The 22,650-nt window shown below is 46.8% G+C and overlaps 5 protein-coding genes across 5 annotated transcripts; 2 read left to right on the forward strand and 3 right to left on the reverse strand.

Moving 5' to 3' along the window:
- Positions 1–67: 67 nt before the first annotated feature.
- Positions 68–1,117, reverse strand: N7458_012784 (cupin domain-containing protein; the record flags this gene model as incomplete). The annotated part of the gene is made up of 1 exon (XM_056916165.1): positions 68–1,117. One exon carries the CDS (start codon positions 1,115–1,117, stop codon positions 68–70), a length of 1,050 nt encoding a protein of 349 aa, XP_056760919.1.
- A 4,129-nt stretch (positions 1,118–5,246) lies between these two features.
- N7458_012785 (uncharacterized protein) lies at positions 5,247–6,877 on the reverse strand (the record flags this gene model as incomplete). The annotated part of the gene is made up of 3 exons (XM_056916166.1): positions 5,247–6,397; positions 6,457–6,576; positions 6,673–6,877. 3 exons carry the CDS (start codon positions 6,875–6,877, stop codon positions 5,247–5,249), a joined length of 1,476 nt encoding a protein of 491 aa, XP_056760920.1.
- A 6,805-nt stretch (positions 6,878–13,682) lies between these two features.
- Positions 13,683–14,788, forward strand: N7458_012786 (5'/3'-nucleotidase SurE; the record flags this gene model as incomplete). Its single annotated transcript, XM_056916167.1, has 4 exons — positions 13,683–13,872; positions 13,934–14,142; positions 14,217–14,447; positions 14,504–14,788. 4 exons carry the CDS (start codon positions 13,683–13,685, stop codon positions 14,786–14,788), a joined length of 915 nt encoding a protein of 304 aa, XP_056760921.1.
- Positions 14,789–15,321: 533 nt separating this feature from the next.
- On the forward strand, positions 15,322–16,214 carry N7458_012787 (NPP1 family protein; the record flags this gene model as incomplete). Its single annotated transcript, XM_056916168.1, has 3 exons — positions 15,322–15,427; positions 15,545–15,668; positions 15,722–16,214. The coding sequence occupies 3 exons, from the start codon at positions 15,322–15,324 to the stop codon at positions 16,212–16,214; spliced, it is 723 nt and encodes a 240-aa protein (XP_056760922.1).
- Positions 16,215–16,697: 483 nt separating this feature from the next.
- On the reverse strand, positions 16,698–21,535 carry N7458_012788 (putative ABC multidrug transporter; the record flags this gene model as incomplete). The annotated part of the gene is made up of 14 exons (XM_056916169.1): positions 16,698–16,796; positions 16,852–17,291; positions 17,355–17,514; positions 17,578–17,784; positions 17,843–18,153; positions 18,214–18,307; positions 18,359–18,534; positions 18,591–18,865; positions 18,919–19,537; positions 19,598–20,648; positions 20,707–20,954; positions 21,014–21,176; positions 21,226–21,270; positions 21,326–21,535. 14 exons carry the CDS (start codon positions 21,533–21,535, stop codon positions 16,698–16,700), a joined length of 4,098 nt encoding a protein of 1,365 aa, XP_056760923.1.
- Between the last annotated feature and the right edge of the window lie 1,115 nt (positions 21,536–22,650).

A 22,650-nucleotide genomic window follows, 5' to 3' on the forward strand; every position in this document is an offset into this window, starting at 1 on the left:
CCAAACCTGACCGGTCAACCAAACATGTCAGATTTGCACCGTCACAACCTTGCTCGAACTTCTGAGTTTAGAGCTTGGATCTGACTGGATCTTCCTTGTTCCGCTTACTTACAATCAATGGGTCCTTTGGGGTGAACGGCAATACCGATAGCTGCGGGCTCTTTATCCCAAAGGCAGCAGCCAAAACTTCTCTTGACATAGCAGTCCCTGAACTGCGATAACCGACATCCTTTGGCATTGGCTGATCAAAGAAGATTAAGAAATGTATATTCTCACTTCCGAGTACTTCGATCTGGTGGGGATAGGCCGCAGGTACACAATACACGTCCCCCGGCTTCAGGGTATATGTATCCACTATCCCGGCGGGGTTCATGATAGACATCCGTGCATGGCCTCTATGCACATATCCCATCTCCACGGTAGAGGGATGCCAGTGTGGTTCTCGCATGCCGTCTTCCTCTACTCTGAGAGAATACATAGACATATTTTGTAAAGCAGGCCAGAACTGGCTGCGGGCAGTCTCGGCAGATCCATAGCGGTTTGAAACGGGCGCATTCATATTCTCGATTGAAAATTTATGACGATCAGGTAGTAGAGCACTGTATGGAATCTGGGGCTGGCCAGGTCGCTTCACAATATGCTTAGGTTCCGTAGTGCGGGGAATATCCGTCCACGGCGACATATCAATGTCGTACGTGTTACCGAGAACCGCATCGGTCATGGCGCCCATTGATGCTGCCAATGAAAATGTTTGAGGGTTTTCATGCCGTAAACAGATGATCGCCTCTGCGTGTGCGTCTCCTATATTCTCAATATGATGGAGAGATCCTGATTCCACATAAAACATATCCCCGCTTGATGCCGTGAAGTTCGAGAATTCATTTCCAGTGTCCAGAATTGAAACAAAAACGTCTCCCCGAAGACAATAGGTGAGTTGATTGGCATTTGAATGCCACTGAGGCTCTTGGATCGCCCCTGGGGCAAGAATAAGCCTTTTAATTGACAGGTTTTGAAGGGCGTCTAGGTCTGTAGCCGTGATGCCATGCAGACTCCCTAGATGACTGGAGTGAAGTGACTCAACCTCCAACAGCGACGCAGAGTATGGTGATGAAGACATTTTGGGGCAGGGATAAAATAAAGAATTTAGGATGATATAGAGAAGCCAAATGACGACTGGGATTGCAGTCGTTTATATAGTAATGAGAATCCTTCTGGATACGTTTAAGAATATTCGATTAGCCACGCACCGGACCCTATCTCCAATATGCAGCGTTTCATACTCGGGAGCCTGATGATCATCTAAGGTTATCATCCGTCCGCTCCCTTGAAAGCCAGATCTTGTTTTTCTTTGGGCCTATCCTCCGCGTGTAATGGTTCCTTGGTTGGTTAGCTTTTGGTCAACGCTGACCTATCCCTATGTCAGATAGACTGACCTGTGTGCGATTTAAGACAAACAAAAGACGTAGGTCAGAACCATTAGTTGGTGAGCCAAGAGGAAGCATAGCAAGTCTAATGAAAATGACGCGTCAATCGTTTGGTGACGCATATCCTTGTAATTCGTGAGGACATATCGCTGGCAAAATGAAGAGTGAATGCTCCAGGAGTAATTTCCCGTCAAATCTTGAATAGTTTGGAAAATAAATCTCGCAAAGTTTATTCACGTGGCTTTCGGGTTGTATTCGGGGAGTCCGAGTCGGCGTTTGCAGCCTCTCATTACAGAAGAGATATCGTAGTGAAGGTTGGTTGATCCAAGAATCCGTGTTTTTCGAACAACCATATCAACGAATTGAAAGGATTTTCATGAACTTTTAAACGACTTTATTCAGTTACAGCATTGAAAATGAAGTTGCTGAGTACTTGAAGGTTGAAGTTATCCATCAAATCTCGTCTCATGGCCGGAATCAAACACTCGAATTTACATGTGTATCTAAAGTATGAGCCGTCAAGCCGTTATAGGCGGCATAAATTTTGAGAGCGTCTGTGGAGTAATGCGGTTGACTCCGAACGGCCGAATTTTGTTTCCGTTGTCCAAAGTTCGGCACACCGTTTCCTTCCCCACTTGAGAAAGCGAGCCGGAAGCGGGCGATTACTATTCGTCAGCCCAAAATATGGGGCTGGTGCGGGGAAACGCCTCGTGAGGGGTAGAAATCTCTGCTTACTAATGATACCGCAAGCAACACCAACCCTTAAATGTAATTATGGAAGGAGAATATCATCTTAGGTATTCCGACGACGGATGTGTCATGAAGAACAAAGCTTCTCATCAACGATATGCGCTCCAAGAGTTGCAGATCCTAATAACGAAATTTTTCATTAGCAGGTATTTCGGCAGAAATCGGGTTGCACGCTATCAGTTACTCAAAGTAGTACCAAAGGTTCTATTAACGTAATTCCCGGCCGATCTGGACACCCGGCCGTCCTGGACACCTGCCCCCATTAGAAAATTTCAAATTCGATTATCTCAACCAACACCTATTAATTTAACTAAATATACCGATTTTTACATATGTTGTTCTTGTGGCCAATCTCCCTACACCCGCTACACCTAGGCGGAGCCCTAGCTGCTGGCCTAGTTAGCTGACTAGGCAATTCAACCTCCGCATGCGATTCCACCACATCTTCTTCTACCGGCAAATCTAGCTGCGCAGCTAGCTGTAGGGCTTCTTCAATGGTCAAACCCTCTTCGCAGGGTAGGTGCTTAGTTGACCGACTGCGCTTCTTGACGATCTTCTCATTGGCCATGCGTAAATTCGTATTATCCTGCATAAGCAATGCGAGAGTATGCAGCGATAGGTAGTGGCCCTTGATAATCCGATCTACTACCAATTTTAATGGGCTTGGAGGGCTTTTTGACCGCCGATCTAGTAGACGCCTCATCATGCTAGATTGCTTGTGTAGCTGAGCTACGGTTTTAGGAGTTTCTGGCACGAATTGGCTAGATCTGCTGCTTGGCCGGCTGATTGGTGGTGACGGAGTACGTAGAGAGATATTAAGCTTGTTAAGCACTCTCTCTGCATCAACTGGTATTAGACTAGTAGCTGTGAAGCTGTTTTGGATAGTAGCCGACTGAAAGGCTTCTAGCCGCGCGCGTTGGTAGTCTATCAAGAAATCATGTTTATCGATATGGTTGTATCCTCGGCGCGCAAGATCGCTAACGAAACGGCCGTACGCCTTTTTCAATGGAGCAAAGCAGCCAACATCTAGTGGTTGTAGTAGATGTGATGAATGAGAAGGCATACAAAGTGGTAAAATATCGTTTTCTGCGTATAAACGGTCGAATAGGGGTGTAAGGTCGCTACTATGGCCGTCAAGAATCAGTAGCCGAAACCGACCGCGTACGCGCGGATTAGTATGTGGGATAAAGTGCTTTTCTAGCCAGCGTAGGCCAATCTCATTAGTAGTCCAGCCGTTCGTAGAGACCTCGATTCGCCAATCTCTCGGTAGGTTATCGTCAAACTACCCTGCAATAGCCACTTTGCCCTTGAAGATTACGCATGGCGGTAGTATATAGCCGTCTGCGTATATAGCTTCGATCGTAGTGACCTATTCGCGATTGCCTGGTTGTAGTATTGATCTCCGACCGTAGTATTCAGCCCTAGTGATGACTTTCTGCGAAGAAATAAGGCCTATTGCAAAGCCTGTCTCATCAAAGTTGTAGATATCCTCCGGTTGTATACCGTTCTCATCAATCACGCTTTGTACGGTAGTAAACCAGGCTCGTAGGGCCTTCGGGTCTTCGTTTAATGCGCGCTGGTAGTCGTATCGCCTCGAGAAGCGCGATCGAAGCTCATCACGCCGTGCAACGAAGGTTGATGGCCAATTCTTGCCAACAGTAGGCGGAGGGCTGCTACCACGCGCAGCTAGTAGGATATTGGCCATCTCTCGTACAGTACCGGGCCGGGGGCTGCTCCACGCGTATCCATAGAGAGAATCCATATAGTAAGCGAATCCTCTTCTAATTGGGTCAGTTTATGACCGGTCGGGCGTTTCTCAGCGCGTGGAATCTGGCCGTGGGCACGCGTATATAGTGTTGACAGAGGGATTTCGTAAAGCTTCGCTGCTGCGCGAATAGATTTGATGCGGCCATTTTTAATATCATCAAGGGCTAATAAGACCTTGCCCTCCTGATTGACCGATTTCTGCGAAGATTCAGAGCGAATTGGTGGCATGGTAGGTGGTTGAAGTTGGTGTGTAGGTAGGAAGACGCGATTTTCGATGGGGTGTCCAGGACGGCCGGGTGTCCAGATCGGCCGGGAATTACGTTAGCAGGTCTGAACTAGATTGGAACTTGGGTCACGAATCCCTCTGGTGTAACACTTTGGTTAGGGCTACCCCACTCTCAGCGATGGGATGTGGCTTCGCTGCGATTGAACTAGCAAAACATTGATCTGTTGCCCGCCTAGTAACTGATCTATGCTCGACTTGTAATAATGTTGCCTTCGTAAAAAACTACCTGTCAATCGGAATGGAGGTTTCAGTACCGCTAGCTCCACCTCCGGGCCGACGGGTTCACCGTGTAGTCAGTAATATATATATAATTTTATGTAACCGGGGGTATTCGGGAAACGAGAACACCTCCATGGGGGAGTAAATCTAGGGGAACTCCTATTAGACGGGATTTCCCAACTCCATCAATCTCAATCTGATTCCCGTGAGCCAATACGAAACTGTACGGTTCTCGATGGGAGTTGATTTTGCCGTCCAATCCAGATCTCAAATTACGTCACGCTTTTCGCATGAGGGGGACTGTACGGGCTAAGCTTTAGTGGATCGGGATGGAATGTCAACCGAATCTTGACCGAAATCGGCTTGACCTATTCACGTATCTATTTTGATTTCCGTATAATCAAGTTTGGTGGCAGGTAAATTAGTTACCAAATCGCCAGCTACCTTCCGCAGAAACTTCATCGTCTCCGCAGCCCCGCAAAGCCATTATACGGACGATCAGTATTGCAACGCATAGTGGCCCAATTTTCTTTGCCATAATTACAAAAGTACATTAGATATATTTTTATCACAGGCTGTATTTATCACGAGCTGGGAGATTTATTTAGGGGGTTCTGTTTTTGGTTCGCTATTGTCACAATTTTTATATTTATTTCCACAGAAGCCGGTAACATTATTTCAGTCCTATGATAAGAGAATCCTTTTATTTGACGTTAAGGCTGTCTTTTAAATCTAAGAAAGGCAATTTCTATGCATGAAGCGTATTTCACCTCGGTTAACCCTTTCCAAACGCCGAACGCTCACCGGGTAGATCTATGGAGAACAGGCATATCCGTATGCTCTACCGTAGCGATATTCCCCTTCATCGTTTCCGCTTCCTCTTCTTGACAAGTGTGCCTCGGCAAAGTCTTAGCCAAGCGAGGGGGATCAAAAATCGTGTGCGACTGCATAAAGATCTCATCCATTTCCTCAAGCGTTCGGTTGTTCGTTTCGGGAAAAAGAAAATACACAGTCACGACGATCCCGAAGTTCATCACAGCCCAGACGATGTAGTAGCGATATGCAATGCTGTCAAATCCGCTCGGGGTAATCTCAACAACGACGAAATTAAACAGCCATGTCATGGCATTAGAGACACCGCTCATCTTGGCTCGAAGATGAGGAGGTGCAACTTCGGTGGAGTAAAGGAACGGAAGACCAAGGAATCCGAAGGGGTAAAAGATGTTGTACATATAGAAAAATATCACCGCCACAATCATAGCGGCATGGTTTCCCACAAGTGACGCAGTGATTGCAAGAATAGACATGGACAAGCACATGCCAGTTGCGCTTATCATCATCAATTTGCGGCGGCCCAAGCGGTCAATCGTCATGACGGCCAGGAGTGCGCCAATTATCTGAACAAAGGTCATGCAACTTCCCAGCAACCTGGACTGCGTAGCATCCAGGTGTAAACGCTGTTGGAAGATAATGGTAGCGTAGAAGGTCAGAGAGTTGATACCACACAATTGCCCAAATGATTGTCCACAGATTCCGAGAAGAAGGCGATGAACATTACGTTTCTCACCCATCTTGACCAAGTCCCACTTAGTCATTGCACCCAGAATTTCCAGGGATGCTTCAATAGTGACAATTTCTCTCTGGACAATTTCTGAGCGGGGATCGGCATTTCGGAGAAGAGAGATAATTTCCTCTGCTTCCGTCACATTGTTCCTCCTCAACAGCCAACGAGGGGACTCTGGCATGAAAAATATAGTGCTCATCACCATCATTGAAAGGGGCGTCTGAATAACGAGAGGTACTCGCCAGGATATAGAACTGGCACCGAGATGGGAGAAGGCAAAACCAACCCACTGGGATGCAGTGATACCAAACGCAACGAAGAGACCTTCTGCAACGACATGTGCTCCTCTGTGGGCGGATCCTGCAAGCTCAGACTGCCAAACCGGCACTGTGGCAGTGATTCAATTAATTGGCCTAGAAAATACGATGAAGCCATGAGAGCTGCACCCACAATAACCAGCATTGAACCGATAAAAATAATCCTTCGACGGCCAAGGATGTCCCCAATGGGGATAGTGCTCAGAGCTCCCAAAAAACCGCCAACTGTGAACATGGAATTAACAGCACCTAAATAGCAAGAATAAAGACACAGGTCAGCCGGAAGAACACATTTTATAGCCAATGTAAACTCAATGATAATGGATGTAAAGAATGATGGCGGACCTTGGATGTTCGAGTTCAACTGATTCTGGGCGCCAGTGATGTTGATGGTATTCAGCTGAGGGAACTGCTCCATAAAGGATGGGAGAGTAAGCAAACCACCGGCGACTGCTAGATTATAGCCAAAGCAGATGTATGCAGGACAGACGACCAAGAATACAGTCGCGATTTGGAGACGTGAGCCCCGGAAGCCGAAATATCGTCCCATGTTGAGATATTAGAGAAGAAAGAACAAAAAAATATCTTTAAGAAATCGTGTCAACGGTAAGCGAAGGGCGTTTTAATGACATATAATCACAGTCCCGGTAATCCAAACAGTGCTATGGGTTTAGGGAATTGTTTTACACCTATGCTGCAACGCCGCACACGGAGATTAAGTTGATTTCTATTGAACGACGCCTTGTTGGCGATTGTCACTAACAATAAAGCTTAATTTCATTCGAACCATGATTTGTGACCGAATAATCGGCCTCGGAGATAATCTGTTCGGCGTGGCGAACCCGATCCACGGTTTACAGGTCGGCCATAAGGATGATAATTCTTGCGTACAACGCGAAAGGGTATCTCCCCTCATGAGGGGAAAATGACGCAAAACGGCAGATGTAATCAAAATGTAGGTCTTCCTAAAAATGATAGCAATTTGTCCATTTCGAGCCAGGACTAACCATTAGGGGGAGCTATCATTGGCATAGGAGGCCGCGGAACAGGTTCTTCATTCCCCAGTTCCCCCCGGCCTTGTTGGCACAGGCATCGGTCCACCGGCCCCAACTCAATTAATCCACGGGAAATGTGAGGTATTTCTTACACAAATTCTCGTCTTGCATAGGTGTACTCCATCTGACAGGCAAGTAAGAGCTGAAAACAAATACAGATATTCCACTCCACTGACGTTTATGATTACGATCTTGGTCGCTCAAGATAATAAGTCACTTTCAATAGTCATTGGACATGCCGGGAGACCCGAAAGGACATTCAAATGGTCCTATAACTCTATACCCCGCCATTTTCTTTATATTCTATATTCGATTCCCATGCCACAAAAATTGCTGTCACATAAGAGCCACTTGCTGCGGATGTCATACTTCAACCTCACATACGACAATTAACTGGTATTTTTCGAGGCGCTACCATAAACCATATCCCTATGTTTCACAAGGAAGTCACCCGAGTGAGACAAAGTCACAGGAAGAGCGGCTCTCACTTGCCGTTCAAGACTGAACACAATGATGGTGGCAAGAGTGAGGGCCAACTCGTAAGTCGCAAACGTCATGTACACACTTACGCGTCGCTTTTCTGCACTATATGGTGCTGTATTACTCGAGGTATGCTTGTTAAACATCTATCACCACTCTGTATGCATACCTCGGGTCAGAAATGACTGAATCCTTACTCAGTTCAAAATTCCATCAAATTGCAGTTCTCTAAACCCAACATGGCAGAAAATTTCCCTGCAAAAATACTAGACTCTAGGGGCCAACCTGAAATGCTCTGGAGTGATATCTCCGAAGGTGACACTTCTCCGTACCGCTGTTTTAATGGAACAGCGGTGCATTCAAAACAAAATTAATTCAAATCACTGATCTCACTAGACGAAAAAGTCACACTCGAAGATATTCTCACCGAATATACATCTTCTGTTGCGTCTTTCCCGAGCAGCTTCGGCAACACCTCCACAGCAAGTGAGGAAACCTTGCCTCCTCCATACTGTGTTAAGGGATGGGCATCACTCCAGAAATCGGGAACCTTTCCATTGTCACGTTATGACATGTGCTCAACGTCTAGTGAGAGAGGAACCTCGTTAACCAAGATAACGAGCTGCCCATTAAATATACGATAGGCATTTTATGTTGTCTTTTTTCCCTGTAATATCGGATGTATTTAGCATAGGATGTTTGTACAAATTCTGGGGCTGTCTAAGGTTTCAAATACGGGAAGCATACAACAAATACGAGATGTGAAATGAACGTAGAAGTGCTTCAAAACCATATAACCAAGAGCCGACAGCCGTAGGGCCAATAGCAAAGAACGACATCGCAATCCTGATGACACCGTACCAAGGTGCAATAAGCCAATTTCTATCTTCCCTAGCACAATTTTATGTCTTTTTCGCTGCTTCTGCTTAGACAACATTAAGAGACAGAAATATCCTCCAAGCCCTCTGAATAAAAATACGTGCAGCAAAAGGGACAACTTCTATCTTTTTGCACATATATCGTCGATGCAATGAAGATGGAAACGAAAGACGACATTGGTCGTTAACAACTCATCTTATCAGGATATGCAAGGCATGACAACCTTATCTCCGGTGGAGAACCATTCCTTTAATACATCTCTATGATGAGATAGCGGGAAACTAGCCAGTCTCAAACTGCATTCACGGTTGAGTTTTCCCAGTGTGCTATAGTAGGATTGAACTGAAGCGGCGATAGGTTTATGCGGTGTTTGTAATAATATTCCTAGGAATTTATTGGTGACCTCAGTCAAGAGGACAAGGAGACAGTAGTTTGGTCGTAACGGGTCACCTGTCGCTGCGGTCTTAGACCCTAGCGTCAGATAGGGCCCCATCCGCGCACCCCATTAGGGAGGCAATGTGTCTGTATTGAAATGGGTTCTATGTACAGAGGGAAGGTGGGAGGGACAGAATCGAGTCTTGACTGCGTGAGAAATGACGAGATAGCTACAGAGGCAAGCAACTGACTCTCGTGAGGAGGCAGTTGTAGGAAGGAAACCCTCAGTAATGTCGGTGTAGATATCATGTGAGAAACCCCAATAAAACTACACCCATTATAACTACTACTCACCCTTGTCCATCTTTAAATCTACGATAACTTTCTCACTACAATTAACCCCAACGCCCCTACGGGCCCATGTCTGCTTCCGTTCCAGTTATCCTTTGTGGTGCTATGAAAAAAGTAACTGCTCTTATAAGGATAAAGATGCTACCAGAGTACGATGGTCCGTCTAAGTGCTCTCCCAATCACAAGCTCGTTTGTCAAGCATATCTAACTGGGCGAACCCTCTAGTCATCTACGCAGGATGCAACATTGTGTTTTCCAAACACGAGGTTCCTCTCATCATTTCAGGATATCCTCCGTCGCCTTCATCTCTCCACACCCAGCTTGGCTGCAATGATTTCACAGCCCCTCCGCGTGCCATAATCACGGGCGGAGGTTACAGCGACGAAGCTTTCCATGAGCTATACAAAAGCTGTGTAGAAGCACGTGGCTCGATGGAAAACCTGCCAGTCCCTTTTGTTCGCACTAGTAATGAGCTGACGGATCGGTTAGCAGCTCAGGAGAAGGTTCTAGCTCATTCATCGTCTAAGTATCCCGAAGCTATCACTAAAGGTTAAAAAACAAGCTGGAAGAGGCAGGAATTGTACCAAGGACCCAAGAAAATACAGATGAGAATAGAGGAGAAATATATTTCTTCTAAGTCAAATATTAATCGAGGTCTGCAAATATTGTCTAGAGGTTTGAGCCGGGATGATGTACGGGTCCTTCCGACAGACTCTGTCAGAGGCCTTAGGGGCTGTCAGTACCATTTAAGATCTTACAGCGATAGAAAAGCAGTTCCCAGTCGTTTGTCGATTATAGGCAAAGCTGATCGCCGTAAGGGGTTAGAATTCCCCTGAGTTGATGTTGATACACCCATATTAAACAGTCCTTCAAGATCGTGGGATGTAGTCGAGAGTCAATCTCGTCACAATCTAACTACGCCGCTCCCTTATAAATATTGTTCTTACCTAGTTGATAAGCTCTGGTCTGTTACGCAGCTCTTTACAGACCGTCTACGGTCCCGCGCATATGCCGTGCCAATAACACAGCCCCTATATCACAAACAATTTGATTTTCCATGAGAGAAGAGCAACATCTAAATTACAGGAGAACCTAGCGGTGCTTTCTCGTCTTTCCAAGTACGGAAGTTGATTGAAGCACTTTTAGCCGATATCTATTTAGCCCTTCAGTGAATTCACTCATCATGACCGCGCCGTGAAATGCTTCTTCAACTCAAGAACTACGTATCGCAGTAGTCGGTACCACGAGAACTGAATATATCAATTACAGACTCCGAGACGGCACGCAACAACACGGAATGCCTCAATCAATTGGGTAGTGAGACCAGGCCGGCTCCAATATACAGGGTACTCATTCTTCTTGTATAAAATCTGGCCCCCTTGTCAGTTACTGGCTAGTACTGACGATGCCCAATAGAATCAGGTAAGTGATTGAAGATGAGAGCGGTTGAGCACCCCCGAGAGTCTGTACCATCTGGTTGCCATTTGCCTTTTGTTACGACGCCAACCTTCCGAATCTCACCCGAATACCAATAGTGTTTTAGTGACAATTGACCGCTTCTTCAGCTTGTAACATTTGATTGAGCGAATAATAAAATCGAATGATATCAAAGCGCCCTTAAGTGGAAATTAGAAACCTATTAAGCGCGCGGCTCATCTGCCTGACAGTCCGAGGATAAGTCAGTACAAAGCAGGCGAAGCATGCTGTTGATTGTGGAAAGCTGTTCGACAGTAACTTTTTATGTACAAAATTCTATACAGCAGAGGCACGTCCCTTCTTTCCAAAGCACTGATCGTTCCTTATGTTTGACAATTTATCCGAACAGGTGGATATCGTTAGCCTCGACTGGTGGTAACAGGAATGGCTGAGGCAGACGCCTAGATTTGGCACTTTTGTCGGTGGAGCTTATCCAGCCAGTTAGAGAAAGTTGAAGTTATGAAATGATTCATCGGGAGCTCCGCTAACAATTTTAACTGCCTTGCAAGATATTAATATTTCCTGGAATGCAAGGTACATATGCTGTTGTATACATTAAATACATTGATGCAGTCAGGTTATACATTATCACTCTTTCAAGAAACTGACTCTATTCCCAACCAGGTCCCGCAATATTTGAGACCAGAATGAATTCTCCAAGCCTTTTCTATATCCCAGACCAGAGTAGTATTCGAAATTATGAGCATTTCCCTTCACGCTGCCACTTGGAGCCAAAGGACAGGGGTTCGGTGGTTACTTCAATACCGAAGTGGCGGCTTTTGGTAATCCGGTAATCAGCAAGGGTCCACAATGCATAGCTCTCCAGTATCTATGAAATGATTAGCTATGAGCATTAGATCTCTGTCATGAAAGGGTGCAACAATAGGCTTTCTTCTATCAGAGTGTAGACCCGTCCCTATGCGAGCCCAAGCAATATAGATATTACGGCCGAATTAAACAGTGTATTGTTAACATTCAGTCGAACCCTTAGGACGAGCAGCAGATTTACTTGATACGGGAACGCCTTTACTATAGGCTTGCTTCAGGTAAATTTCTGCCAACAAATTTTTTCACCTGCCATGGCGAAGCGTCCCGGCAAATAGAACTTCCCCTGCCGTCGGAATTTCAGCTTACAAGAAAGAGTGCGGATCTTCCATGGTAGTCCATAGATCTGTTAACAAATGCGGAGAGTGGTTCGGGCTTATTTTAATATCTGTAATAAATGAGGGAGTCTAGTACTCAGTTAACTTGGTTACAGTTTAGGTGTGCATGCGTGTGTATCATTTACCCACCCCTCACTCACAACAGAAGGAATAAATTAGCGGTACGATAGAAGTAAAGGACAAAAGAAATCTGTACAGGAGCTTGAAATAAGGGATATAACTTCAATTTATACTTCTATGCTTAGGCATAGATAGATCTTAGTAGACAGATAATCGAGGTAGACTTTTTCTCTACGCTGGTGCCATAGCAGATAGGACCCAAGCCCTCCATTTTTACGTCATCATGTTCTAGTCCGACTTTTTTAAGAGCAAAGAACCTAAAAAACCAGGGGCATTATAAAAGATAAGGTCCATTAAAATGTAGGTCACAAGATAAACAGTACTATAGGGCCAAGCGCTTTTCTATGTATAGACTAAGCGTCGATTAAGTACTCAATAGATACCTTTAATCAATGTCTAAGTAATCAGTGTTGGATCAGTAAGCAACCAATCATAGCTAACTATGGAGCCGTCACTAAGCACTTACTGAGCACTCACTGAGCAGCTCAGTGAATCTGAGTCTGAGCGCCCTCATAAAAGCGGCGGCAGCCAAGATAGGAAAGCCCCACCTGGCATAGGAAATATGGTACGTATAGTGCCCTATGTACTCTTGGTTGAACGACTTGCCAATCGGATCTAGTCGCTTTTGAATCAACTGGGAGTTGAAAGGTCTGAATAGCTACAAGACGGCAATTTTTGGAAGCTCCGGGTGAGTTATGCGCTTGCATATAGATCAGTGATATAAATGGTTGCACGTCCAATAACATTGATAAGCCGAGCACCCGACCCGAAATCGAAAATTCCAGTAGGTTTGGATTGAAATTTAGCCCTGGTGGTTTAGATTAGGTACGTACTGAGGTCGTGGCGCTCGGAAAATATCTAAATACCAGATATAATGATGCGGTGTCACGGTTCACAATGCGTCGACGAGTCTTGAAGCCCGTGGGCTACAATGAAGACTATTCTTTTTTTGTCAGTACGTCGGGCACGATGAACGATATCAGATTAGCTTGAAACTATATCGCTCTAAGCGAAGGCATGATCTGCGGACAATCCAGTGTTCGGAACCCGAAGAAACTCCGAGCGCAGAGCGGGGTTACCGCGGTTACAATGATCGACCACATGGTTGCCTCTGAGACTCTCGTTGGACTGTCTGACCATCCTTCGAGCATAGTGCTGTGCATAATTTTAAAACCAAACGGCCCGCTTCCTGTCGCCAGCAACTCGCCAATCCGCGACATTCACACCATACCCGTTGTGGGGTCGCTTAGGAACGCGTCGTGGATGTTTACCTGAATTCAGTAGGGGATCGTCGCCATCCGCTGCTCAGCAGCCTTGAGATCCGCTCGCAAGGTGGATGCATGGTCTGATGGGAGATAACCGGAGGGTATAAGATTTGTACCTGATATCGAACAAACCAGAACGACTGCTTGCCTCAACTGGGAAAATTTCTTGGATTTGAACCACCATCTCCAGCATGAAATTGAACACAATTGCAGCCCTGTTGGCCTCCCTGTCTGCTGTGGGCTCCGTCAATGCGATCAACATCATCTCCTCCAACGATGATGGCTGGGCCGAAGTGAATATTCGAGCTCTCTTTGACACGCTCACTGCTGGTGGCCACTCCGTCGTGGTAGCTGCCCCAGCAGAGAATCAGAGCGGAACTGGTAATGCGACGATGGAACATTCTCATTGCTGCCACCTTTTGCTGATACGTTGGTCCCTTAGGTTCCTCGCAAGGGACACCCACGACTCTCACGGAAGCCTGTGAATTCAACAGCTGCCCTTCTGGTAGTCCAGCCATTGGACACAATACTTCACAGCCACGTCTGAACTATGTCAATTCGTATCCGGCAACATCCATGAAGTACGGCATCAACTCGATCGGCCCTCAATTCTTTGACGGCACTCCTGATCTCGCGGTCGCCGGCCCGAATGTAAGTCTAGCAATCTCAGAGAAGCTTCGAAATTGTCCAAGGTCACATGTGCATAGTCTAATCGCTGCATATAGGTTGGAAACAACATTGGGCTGGCGGCCTTGCTATCTGGCACCGTTGGAGCGACCACTTACGCTGCCCATAATGCTGGAATTCCCGCAATTGCATTCTCTGGAGCCACAGGCTCCCAAACTGCCTGGAATGCCTCCGCTACCTACCCGACTTACAGCCAAGTATATGCCGATCTTGCGCTCAATTTGACCGACCACCTGGTCGCCGCTGGCAGACCTTATCTCCCGAACGACGTGAGTCCCATCTTAGCGCCCGTTGTTTGTGAACCCATAACTAATATACTGCCCAGATCTGGCTGAATGTGAACTTCGGGGCAGTCTTGTCGGAATGCAGGACGGCCGAGGACTTTTCTTTCGTGCTTTCACGTATTCATGTCGCGGTGCCTCTCATCACCCCCGACGACGTGACGACCTGTGGTAGCTCCCGGCTGCCGAGCGAGATAGCCGTTTCCCTCACTTCTGGATGTTACGCAAGCGTGTCAGTAGGAGTGGCAGGCACCAAGGGTGACGCCAACGCCACGATGCAGGGGGTTGTTCTGAAGAAACTGAGCAATATTCTCACCTGCTTGGCGTAATTGGTGGAGATATTTATCCATGTACAATCTTTAGCACCTATCAGCTGCCGAGGCAAGCCCATGCAACACACTAAAGCTTAAGCTATGTATCTATAAGTGTTTGCCACGCAAAATAGTGCTTGAATAAATGACTATTTCATGCAGAGTAATAATTTCGCGTGCGTCGTTCAGGACATCGTTGAAAATACTCGGTATACAACGGATGTCAGGCCGGATTAGCGATCTAGATAAACAAAGTCTTCTTCAGAGACGAATCAAGAAAGGCGGGGAACCCACGAGGAACTTTTTCACCAAGATACCTCATCCAAGTGGGGTTCTAAAGTATCGGCAACCATCCCATTTCGGGACTGAAGGCCGTTTTGCAGCCGGGGCGTCTCGGAGCGTGTGCAGATCCTAGTCTATCGTGCTGTGAGATTCGGAAGTGGAGAAATCCAAATTAACCGCCGATGAAGTTTAGAGTGAGATTGTTGGAATATAAATCAAGCCCTAACTCCTCATTAACAGGTTCCTTGCAACCAAGAATCTCAAAGAGAATGTTCTTCAGCCGCCTTCTTGGCCCTTTGGCCATCTCCTCGTTGGCTGCGGCGATTCCCAGTCCCAACCTTGATCGTCGTGGAACTATCGCATCTGATGAGATAGGTAAGCTACCTTTTATTATAAACCATTGATACTTGCATCGAAGCATACTCTGCTCGCCTGCAATGCATGAACGACTTCTTGCACAGGGAGTTCAGCTGACGAATATTTCGTAAAAAGTTGGCTTTGCTCAGACCGTTCCATCTGGCACCACTGGCGAGGTTTATCTCGCCTACCAGCCTGATCTGTATGTGGTGAACGGCTGCGTCCCATTCCCAGCTGTGGATACAGAGGGAGATACCAAGTACGTAATACCGTGATCTGATTTGGGTGACAGCTGAAAACTAAGAATATCAGCGCTGGGTTGGCAACCACCGGTGCCTCCGACGGTGACTGCAGCAGCAGCACAGGTCAAATTTATGTGCGCGGCGCGACCTACGGCGACTATTATGGTTTGATGTATGCATGGTACATGCCCAAAGATGAGCCATCCTCGGGCCTTGGCCACCGTCATGACTGGGAGGGAGTCATCGTGTGGCTGTCCAGCTCCACCAGTATGACGGCCAGCAATGTTGTCGCCGTTTGCCCTTCTGCTCATGGTGGATGGGACTGCTCTACCGATGGCTTTACTCTCGATGGCATCACGCCTTTGATCAAGTACTACAGTATCTGGCCCGTCGATCATCAGTGCGGCTTAACTAGCACTGTTGGAGGTACTCAGCCTTTGATTGCGTGGGAGTCCCTGCCGTCTGTCGCCCAGGTTGCTTTGAACACCACCGACTTTGGAGACGCTATCGTGCCATTCATTGACGCGCACTTTACCACGAACTTGGGCAAGGCCACGTTCTGAAGGGAAAATTGCCATCTCAAAGTTACTAGTTGTCAATTCAGATAGCGAATATGGCTGAAATGTTCTATGAATGAAGGAAGGAAGTCATTTACGAACCGGAAGATGCAATTCAAAATTAACCTTCTCATCAGGGCTACATACTCAATGCACATTATAACAATCTAGGCCCGAGCTCAGACAAAGTGTAATGTGCTATCAATATTTTTCTTTACGTGAATCAACACAACTATAGACGAAGTAAACTCGATTAAGTTGAAAGGAATTGAAACAAAATAACATTTGCAGAAAATAGGAAACATCTATATGCTCTATGGGGGAATATATGCAGAAAAAAGCAAGTCTATATTAGTTTTGAGATTGGATTCGGAATATCCGAAATCTCAGAGAGGGAAAAAAGGACGGTAGAGGATCAGGAAGCGCCCGCCTCCCGTCTGACCTCTGAAGCAACTTGGAGGTGAGTAGGGTGGACGGTCCCAGCGTCCACTATTCCGACCGGGCGCTTTTGGTCTTCTTGCTCCGCAGCTTCATCATCAAAAAGACGAGAGCATAAGACGAGATGCAAAACAAGGCGGTGATGCCAGTCTGGATTGATGTGTTAGTAATTGATCATAATATTCAAGCGGGGAAATGAACTTACATCTCTCCACGAGTAGTACTTCGCTTTGAGGTTGAATGTTTTCGCGTAGTCAGCACCAGTGGAATACTGGCAGAACGAGCAGATTGTTGTAGAGTTTGAATCCAGCAAATAGCCCGCCTGCGATGATAGGAAGTCCGCCATGTATTCACCACAGGTTTGTCCAGAGGGAGCACTGAAGGTGACGAATTCCGATGGCTCGCATTGAACCTTGACATCCCACAGAACCTCACCGAGAAGGCCCCCGACGAGGTAGGTGAAAGGATCGAGATAGTAGATCCAGTAGCGCCAGAATGCTTGCAGCTGGCTGTAGGGGACGACGACACCACAGAAACTGATCAGGCCAGCACCGATTAGGACCGGGTTCATGACAGCCGCGAAGTATTCGTTGGGCGAATATGCAGCAATTGCCTGGCCAATCGAGGTGTACAGGAACTCATAGACTGGAAAACTTGTCAGCTGGTGCTTGAAGAGGGAATAAATTAGAAAAACCGTGGAATGCGTACATATCATCTGAAGGTAGAAGTGGCCAGAAACACTGGCTTTGATCGGGAAACCGACAGTGAAATAAAAGCAGACGAAGTAGAGCGTAGCGCAAATAATGAGATACGGAATCTCAGCTATTGTTTGAGCTCCGATGAACGCCAACCAGTGGTAAGTTTTTGACTGCAGGAAATTAGTCACTTAGTCCACCAAGTTCAAGGATGGCATCTTTCTAGGTTGACAAACCTTCTTTTCACGCGTTTCAAAGATGTCACGATTCGCCAAGAAAAAGGGTTGCATCTGAATGATACAGCCTGGGGCCACGAAGATGAAATTGAAAATGGCAAAGAGTCGCAACTGGAGCGAGAAAGTGCCATCTCCAACCTTCCAGAAGGTGAAACCACTGAAGAGAGCCGCAAAAATGTGAAGGATGATCTTGTTCCACATGTAATCCTTGAGAAAAAGTTAGTTTGAAAATAAAGTCATCATCAATCAGTCAAAAGAATCATACCGGTGACCGCCAAATCTTGATACTGAGACGGATAGCAACCGTCTTGAACTGGAACCAGTGAGAAGTAGCGAAATTGGCGGTGTCCTCCACATAGTTTGGATCCGCCAGACCGGATTGATTCAAAGCCTCAAGTTCCTCGAGGGCCTTCTGTCGCTCTTCAGACCGACTCCAGATCTCAACCCAGTCTGTCTTCTCGGATGTACCGCTTCCTTGAACGACCTCAATAATATGCTCGGCAGGGTTGGCATCCGGAGGGCAAGGAGCGCCGTTGCGTGCGAAGTAATCAAGGATCTTGCTCGACTCCTGACCGGCTATAGTTTCCAATCATTAGTACAAGGTTCAAACAGTACAAGTGGTCCGATGTGACTTACTTTCTCCAAAGTATGTCATCCTGCCGCCCTTTGCCAGAAGCAAAAGACCGTCAAATGCATCGAACAAGACAGCAGAAGGTTGGTGAATTGTGCACTTTGATATGTCAGTATCCATGAAAATCAAAAACAATTCATGAGGTCGTACCAGAACAGCTTGGCCTCCGTCAACAAGCTTGCGTAGGAACCGCACAATGTTGTATGCACTCTGACCATCGAGGCCCGAGGTAGGCTCATCCAGGAAAAGCAGGGTGGGTTTCGCAACAAGCTCAACGCCCAGTGTCACACGCTTACGCTGCTCAATGCTGAGACCGGCACCGGGAACTATCTTGTATTAGTTCGGCCAATCGAAAAATGAACAGCAAAGTAAATTGTCTCACCTCCAATCAATGCATGCTCGATGTCTCCGAGTTCCAGAAGGCCGATGATGTGCTCCACATAAGCAATCTTTTCTTCATATGGAACTGAGGACGGCTGACGAAGAACAGCGGAGAAAATGAGTGCTTCCTTCACGGTCGCTGTGGGCTCGTGTACATCCTGTTGCTCGCAGTAACCGGTGGTTCTCTGGAAGCTAATACCCTGTGGGCGTCCATCGATCAGGATTGTTCCGTAGATCTCACCCGAGTCTTTTCTCTGGGCAAGGACATCCAAAAGCCTGTAGATAATGTAAGCAATATCACCCATAATACGGTTGAAAGGGTTACTGACGTTGTCTTTCCGGCCCCAGAGGCTCCCATCAAAGCAACTAGATTTCCTGGCTTCACAAAACCGAACACCTTGTTGAGAAGTTGCTTCTTCTCTCCGTTGAACGGCACATGGTAGTCAAGGTCATGCCAAGTGAAGATGGACTGCTTGAGTGAGCCGGCGAGGGCTGAGGGATCTGCGGCTTGCTTGGTCGCTGGGGCCCTTTCCTCGTCCTTGGCTCGGGTTTTCTCACTGCCGCGCTTGTAAAGCAAGACAGAAGAGCCACTCTGGCTGTTTAGTAGTTCAAAGCCCATAGAAGTCAAAAGGATGAAAAATAGCCAGAAGCCGACGATAACTCCAAAGCTGCGCCAGATGTGGTCCACCGAATAGTTGTACTGCTCACGGATGTAAGCTGCGCCATCAATGATGCCTTCATCATTGCTTCCAAGGACTGAGCAGCCTCGATAAGGAGAGGCATCGCTTGAGTAGCCTGAGCCGTAAGGGATATAATCGGGTTCACTGCAGACAAGTTGCCGACCGACAAACTCATTTGCCATCAGGGCCTCAAACGCGTACGCTCCTGGGTTCAGGTAGAAAATCCAGCGGAACCATACGTGCATCTGGTGGAAAGGAACGAGATAACCTAAATCAATTTTTGTTAGCGGGTGAACCCCTCAAGAAGAGGGTGATGTATGGGGCTTACCTCCATAGACAAAGAAAATCGTCGAAAGGAGTCCAGTGATCTTGGAAGCATTTCCAAATCGCGAACAGAGGGCACCAACCGCTCGGAAGAGCTGGATGAAGCACAAGGTCTGCACAATGATGATGATCCAGAAAGTGAAGAATCTTCCGGCATCCATCTGCAAAGCCGCCATGAAGTACAAGATTAGTGAGAAACAGGTTACTTGAATTATCACGACTGGCACATCAGTAATGGCATTGGCAATACAGAAGGCCGTTGGACGATAAAACCCAAATCGCTTTTGGCGGGAGAGGATGGGGCGACCCATGAAAGATGCAGTCGTTTCAGACATAGACTCGAGAAGGAAGTAAAGAACCGGAAAGAAGAGTACACCAGGGCGCAAGAAGATAGAACTGCTGTCGTCGGCGAGATTGTAGAAGATAGATCCACAGACCAATGCCTGGATGATAGCTGAGGCGACCTTAACTATGAGGGAGAACTTGTCGCCCCACATAATCTGGAACTGTCGCAGAGTGCACGAATGAATCTGATCCCACAGGTTTGCAGTGTAGACACTCTGATTGCGAGGAATATGTTGCTTGCGCTTTTCACTGGTCACTGCGATCTTGAGATCTTCTGTCTCGTGGCTCAACTTGTCCGGAGAATCCATGTAATCCATCTGTTCTTGATAGATGTAGCTGTCGCGATATCTTGCTTCAAATTCCTCGGCAGTGTTGGGCACCTTATCCTCCCATCCGGGACGGACGATTCTCTCCGTGAGGACTGTAACGGACGTGAGATAATCCGCCACATTCGCGCCTTTTGGACAAGTGAAGCCGAGTGACTCAAAGTATCCTTTAGCCAACCAACGAGGACCGTAGTAAGTGACCCTGCCATCAGCCAAAACGAGAACCTTGTCGAAGGTGTCGTAGATTCCATTGCCCGCTTGGTAAGTCGTTGTAATGATGGTCTTTTGGTTCTCGTCTGCCTCGAGACGCAACAATCGAGCAAATTCGAAAGCGGCCTTTGAGTCTAGACCACGAGTGGGGTTATCCCACATTTGGACAGGACTCTGTTTCAGAAGATGTTAGTTCATGACATAGATTGCCGAAAATGTCGAGAAAACCGACCTGTCCTGCCATCACTTCTGCTAGCGAGACACGCTTCCGTTCACCTCCCGAAACACCGCGAATAAACTCATTGCCGACACGGGTCTTCTTTGTGTGTCCGATGCCGAGGGAATTGAGAATATCATCGCGTTTCTCCAAAACGTAATCCTTGCGGTCAGCCTGTGCGTCTGGTCGCTCGTTGGGAACCTTGTTGCTCAATGCAAACTTCATAGTCCGGTTGACGGTGAGAGTGGGAAAGTGCAAATCGTCTAGAGAAATCACATCATCAGGAATATGTCGTAGAAATACAGGCTCTGCATAACCTTACCCTCATTGTTGAACATAATTTGTTGACGGAACTGCTTTGCAGCTTTGTGATCGATGTTACCATATCGAGTTTCGCCGCTGACTTCATCAAATGTATCTCGGTCATTAGCGAGGACTCGGAGAAGTGAAGTACATCCGGATCCTGGACGACCGAGAACCAGAAGCTACTTTTGTTAGTACAAAACTGCAATTAAAGCAACGCGTGAAGCATACCATTTCTCCAGGCTTGACCTGTCCCGATACATCCTTCAAAATTGTCTATCGAAATCGTCAATATGAGAGCTCCGTACATTGACACATCATGCTGATTTACCCTTTTGCGGTTCTCCTTTCGTGAGAACAAGTCGCCAAGTTGGCGGGGATCAACCGCTGACCATAGCGTACTTCCCAAAGCGGCATCTGGTGCCGTCACTCGAACATTGAGATCGCGGAAGGTCACAGTGAGACGTTTTTGAATGCTGCCACCGGGGCCAGCATTTTCCAAATCGACGGGCGTTATCGTCCCTGATGATGGAGTCTCCATCCTGACTGAGTTGGTCTTATCTGACTGAGTTGGTCGTATCAAGATGGAATCGATGACTTTGCTCTTCTTTGCCATATATTATCTTCACTCAATCGTTGTTTGTTATTTGTTGACTTCTTGGTTCGAATTGAATGAGACTTGGAGACTGATATCAATTAATATTTAATCGACTGGTCCTCAAGTTGAAGCACTATGTCAAAGCTGTGGCGCTCACATCCGTATTGCCGGAAAAGTGGGTCATCCGGAAATAGGTCCTATCACGACCCCTGCACTCTTCGCTAACGCGGTATTGACTGCAGCACCCGTCGGAAATATCTGCATGGCTCATCGGGTTGACGATTTTTCCCTGCTAGCACCATTCCTAGTTAGTAAAAGGGCTGAATACTGGTTCCGCTACTGGTTTGTTGCTTGAGAAGCTTTGTCAGAAATGAAGCCATCTCCTTTATCGTCGGATATAAAACTCTATTATTCTCCACCATCTCGATCTGCCATATTTCCGGGTAGCCTGTCAACCTCTACGCTCGGTCGGAGAAATTCCAGCAGCCCTTCTAGAAGGCCCCTCCTACACCTGCCCACAACTCTCAAGCTATGGACACCTTACCTGGAGGTCTGAGCTTGAGCTATATTTCGGGCGTTAATGTATGATATAGTTTCGGGCTGTTATGATCACCCAACTCTGGCAAGTGGCGCCTTTGTTCCCGTCATGCTCCAGCCGACGGACTAGCTAGTACTATACCTCTACAGTTGTAGATTGCATTTTTATGGTCATCTCCTCCACGACGCTGAAGAGGGCTCCTAGGTAAATTAGAACCATAATTTCGAAGACAGTACCGCATTATTGCGCAGCGTAGCGAAGCTTATGTATTACTTCTTAAGTAAACGTTTGGGTGAAATTTCGAGACGCAGACGCGATGTTGATTGGTCAGTTTGTACCAAAGTCTTAAAGGGCTTGAAATACAATAAAGCCGGTAATGTGTACACTGACGTCATAACAAATATCTACTGTAGTTAACTTAGTTATCTTTAAATACCTAGGATTGCAGGCACCAATATCACCATGCATCAAGATTGCCCAACAGCTCTGGGAGGAGGAAAGGGGGGGGGGGGGGGAAGAA

The sequence above is a fragment of the Penicillium daleae genome (genome assembly GCF_028827525.1).
Source record: "Penicillium daleae strain IBT 16125 chromosome Unknown utg000009l_segment0_segment0, whole genome shotgun sequence".
In the NCBI taxonomy this organism is placed as follows: Eukaryota; Fungi; Ascomycota; class Eurotiomycetes; order Eurotiales; family Aspergillaceae; genus Penicillium; species Penicillium daleae.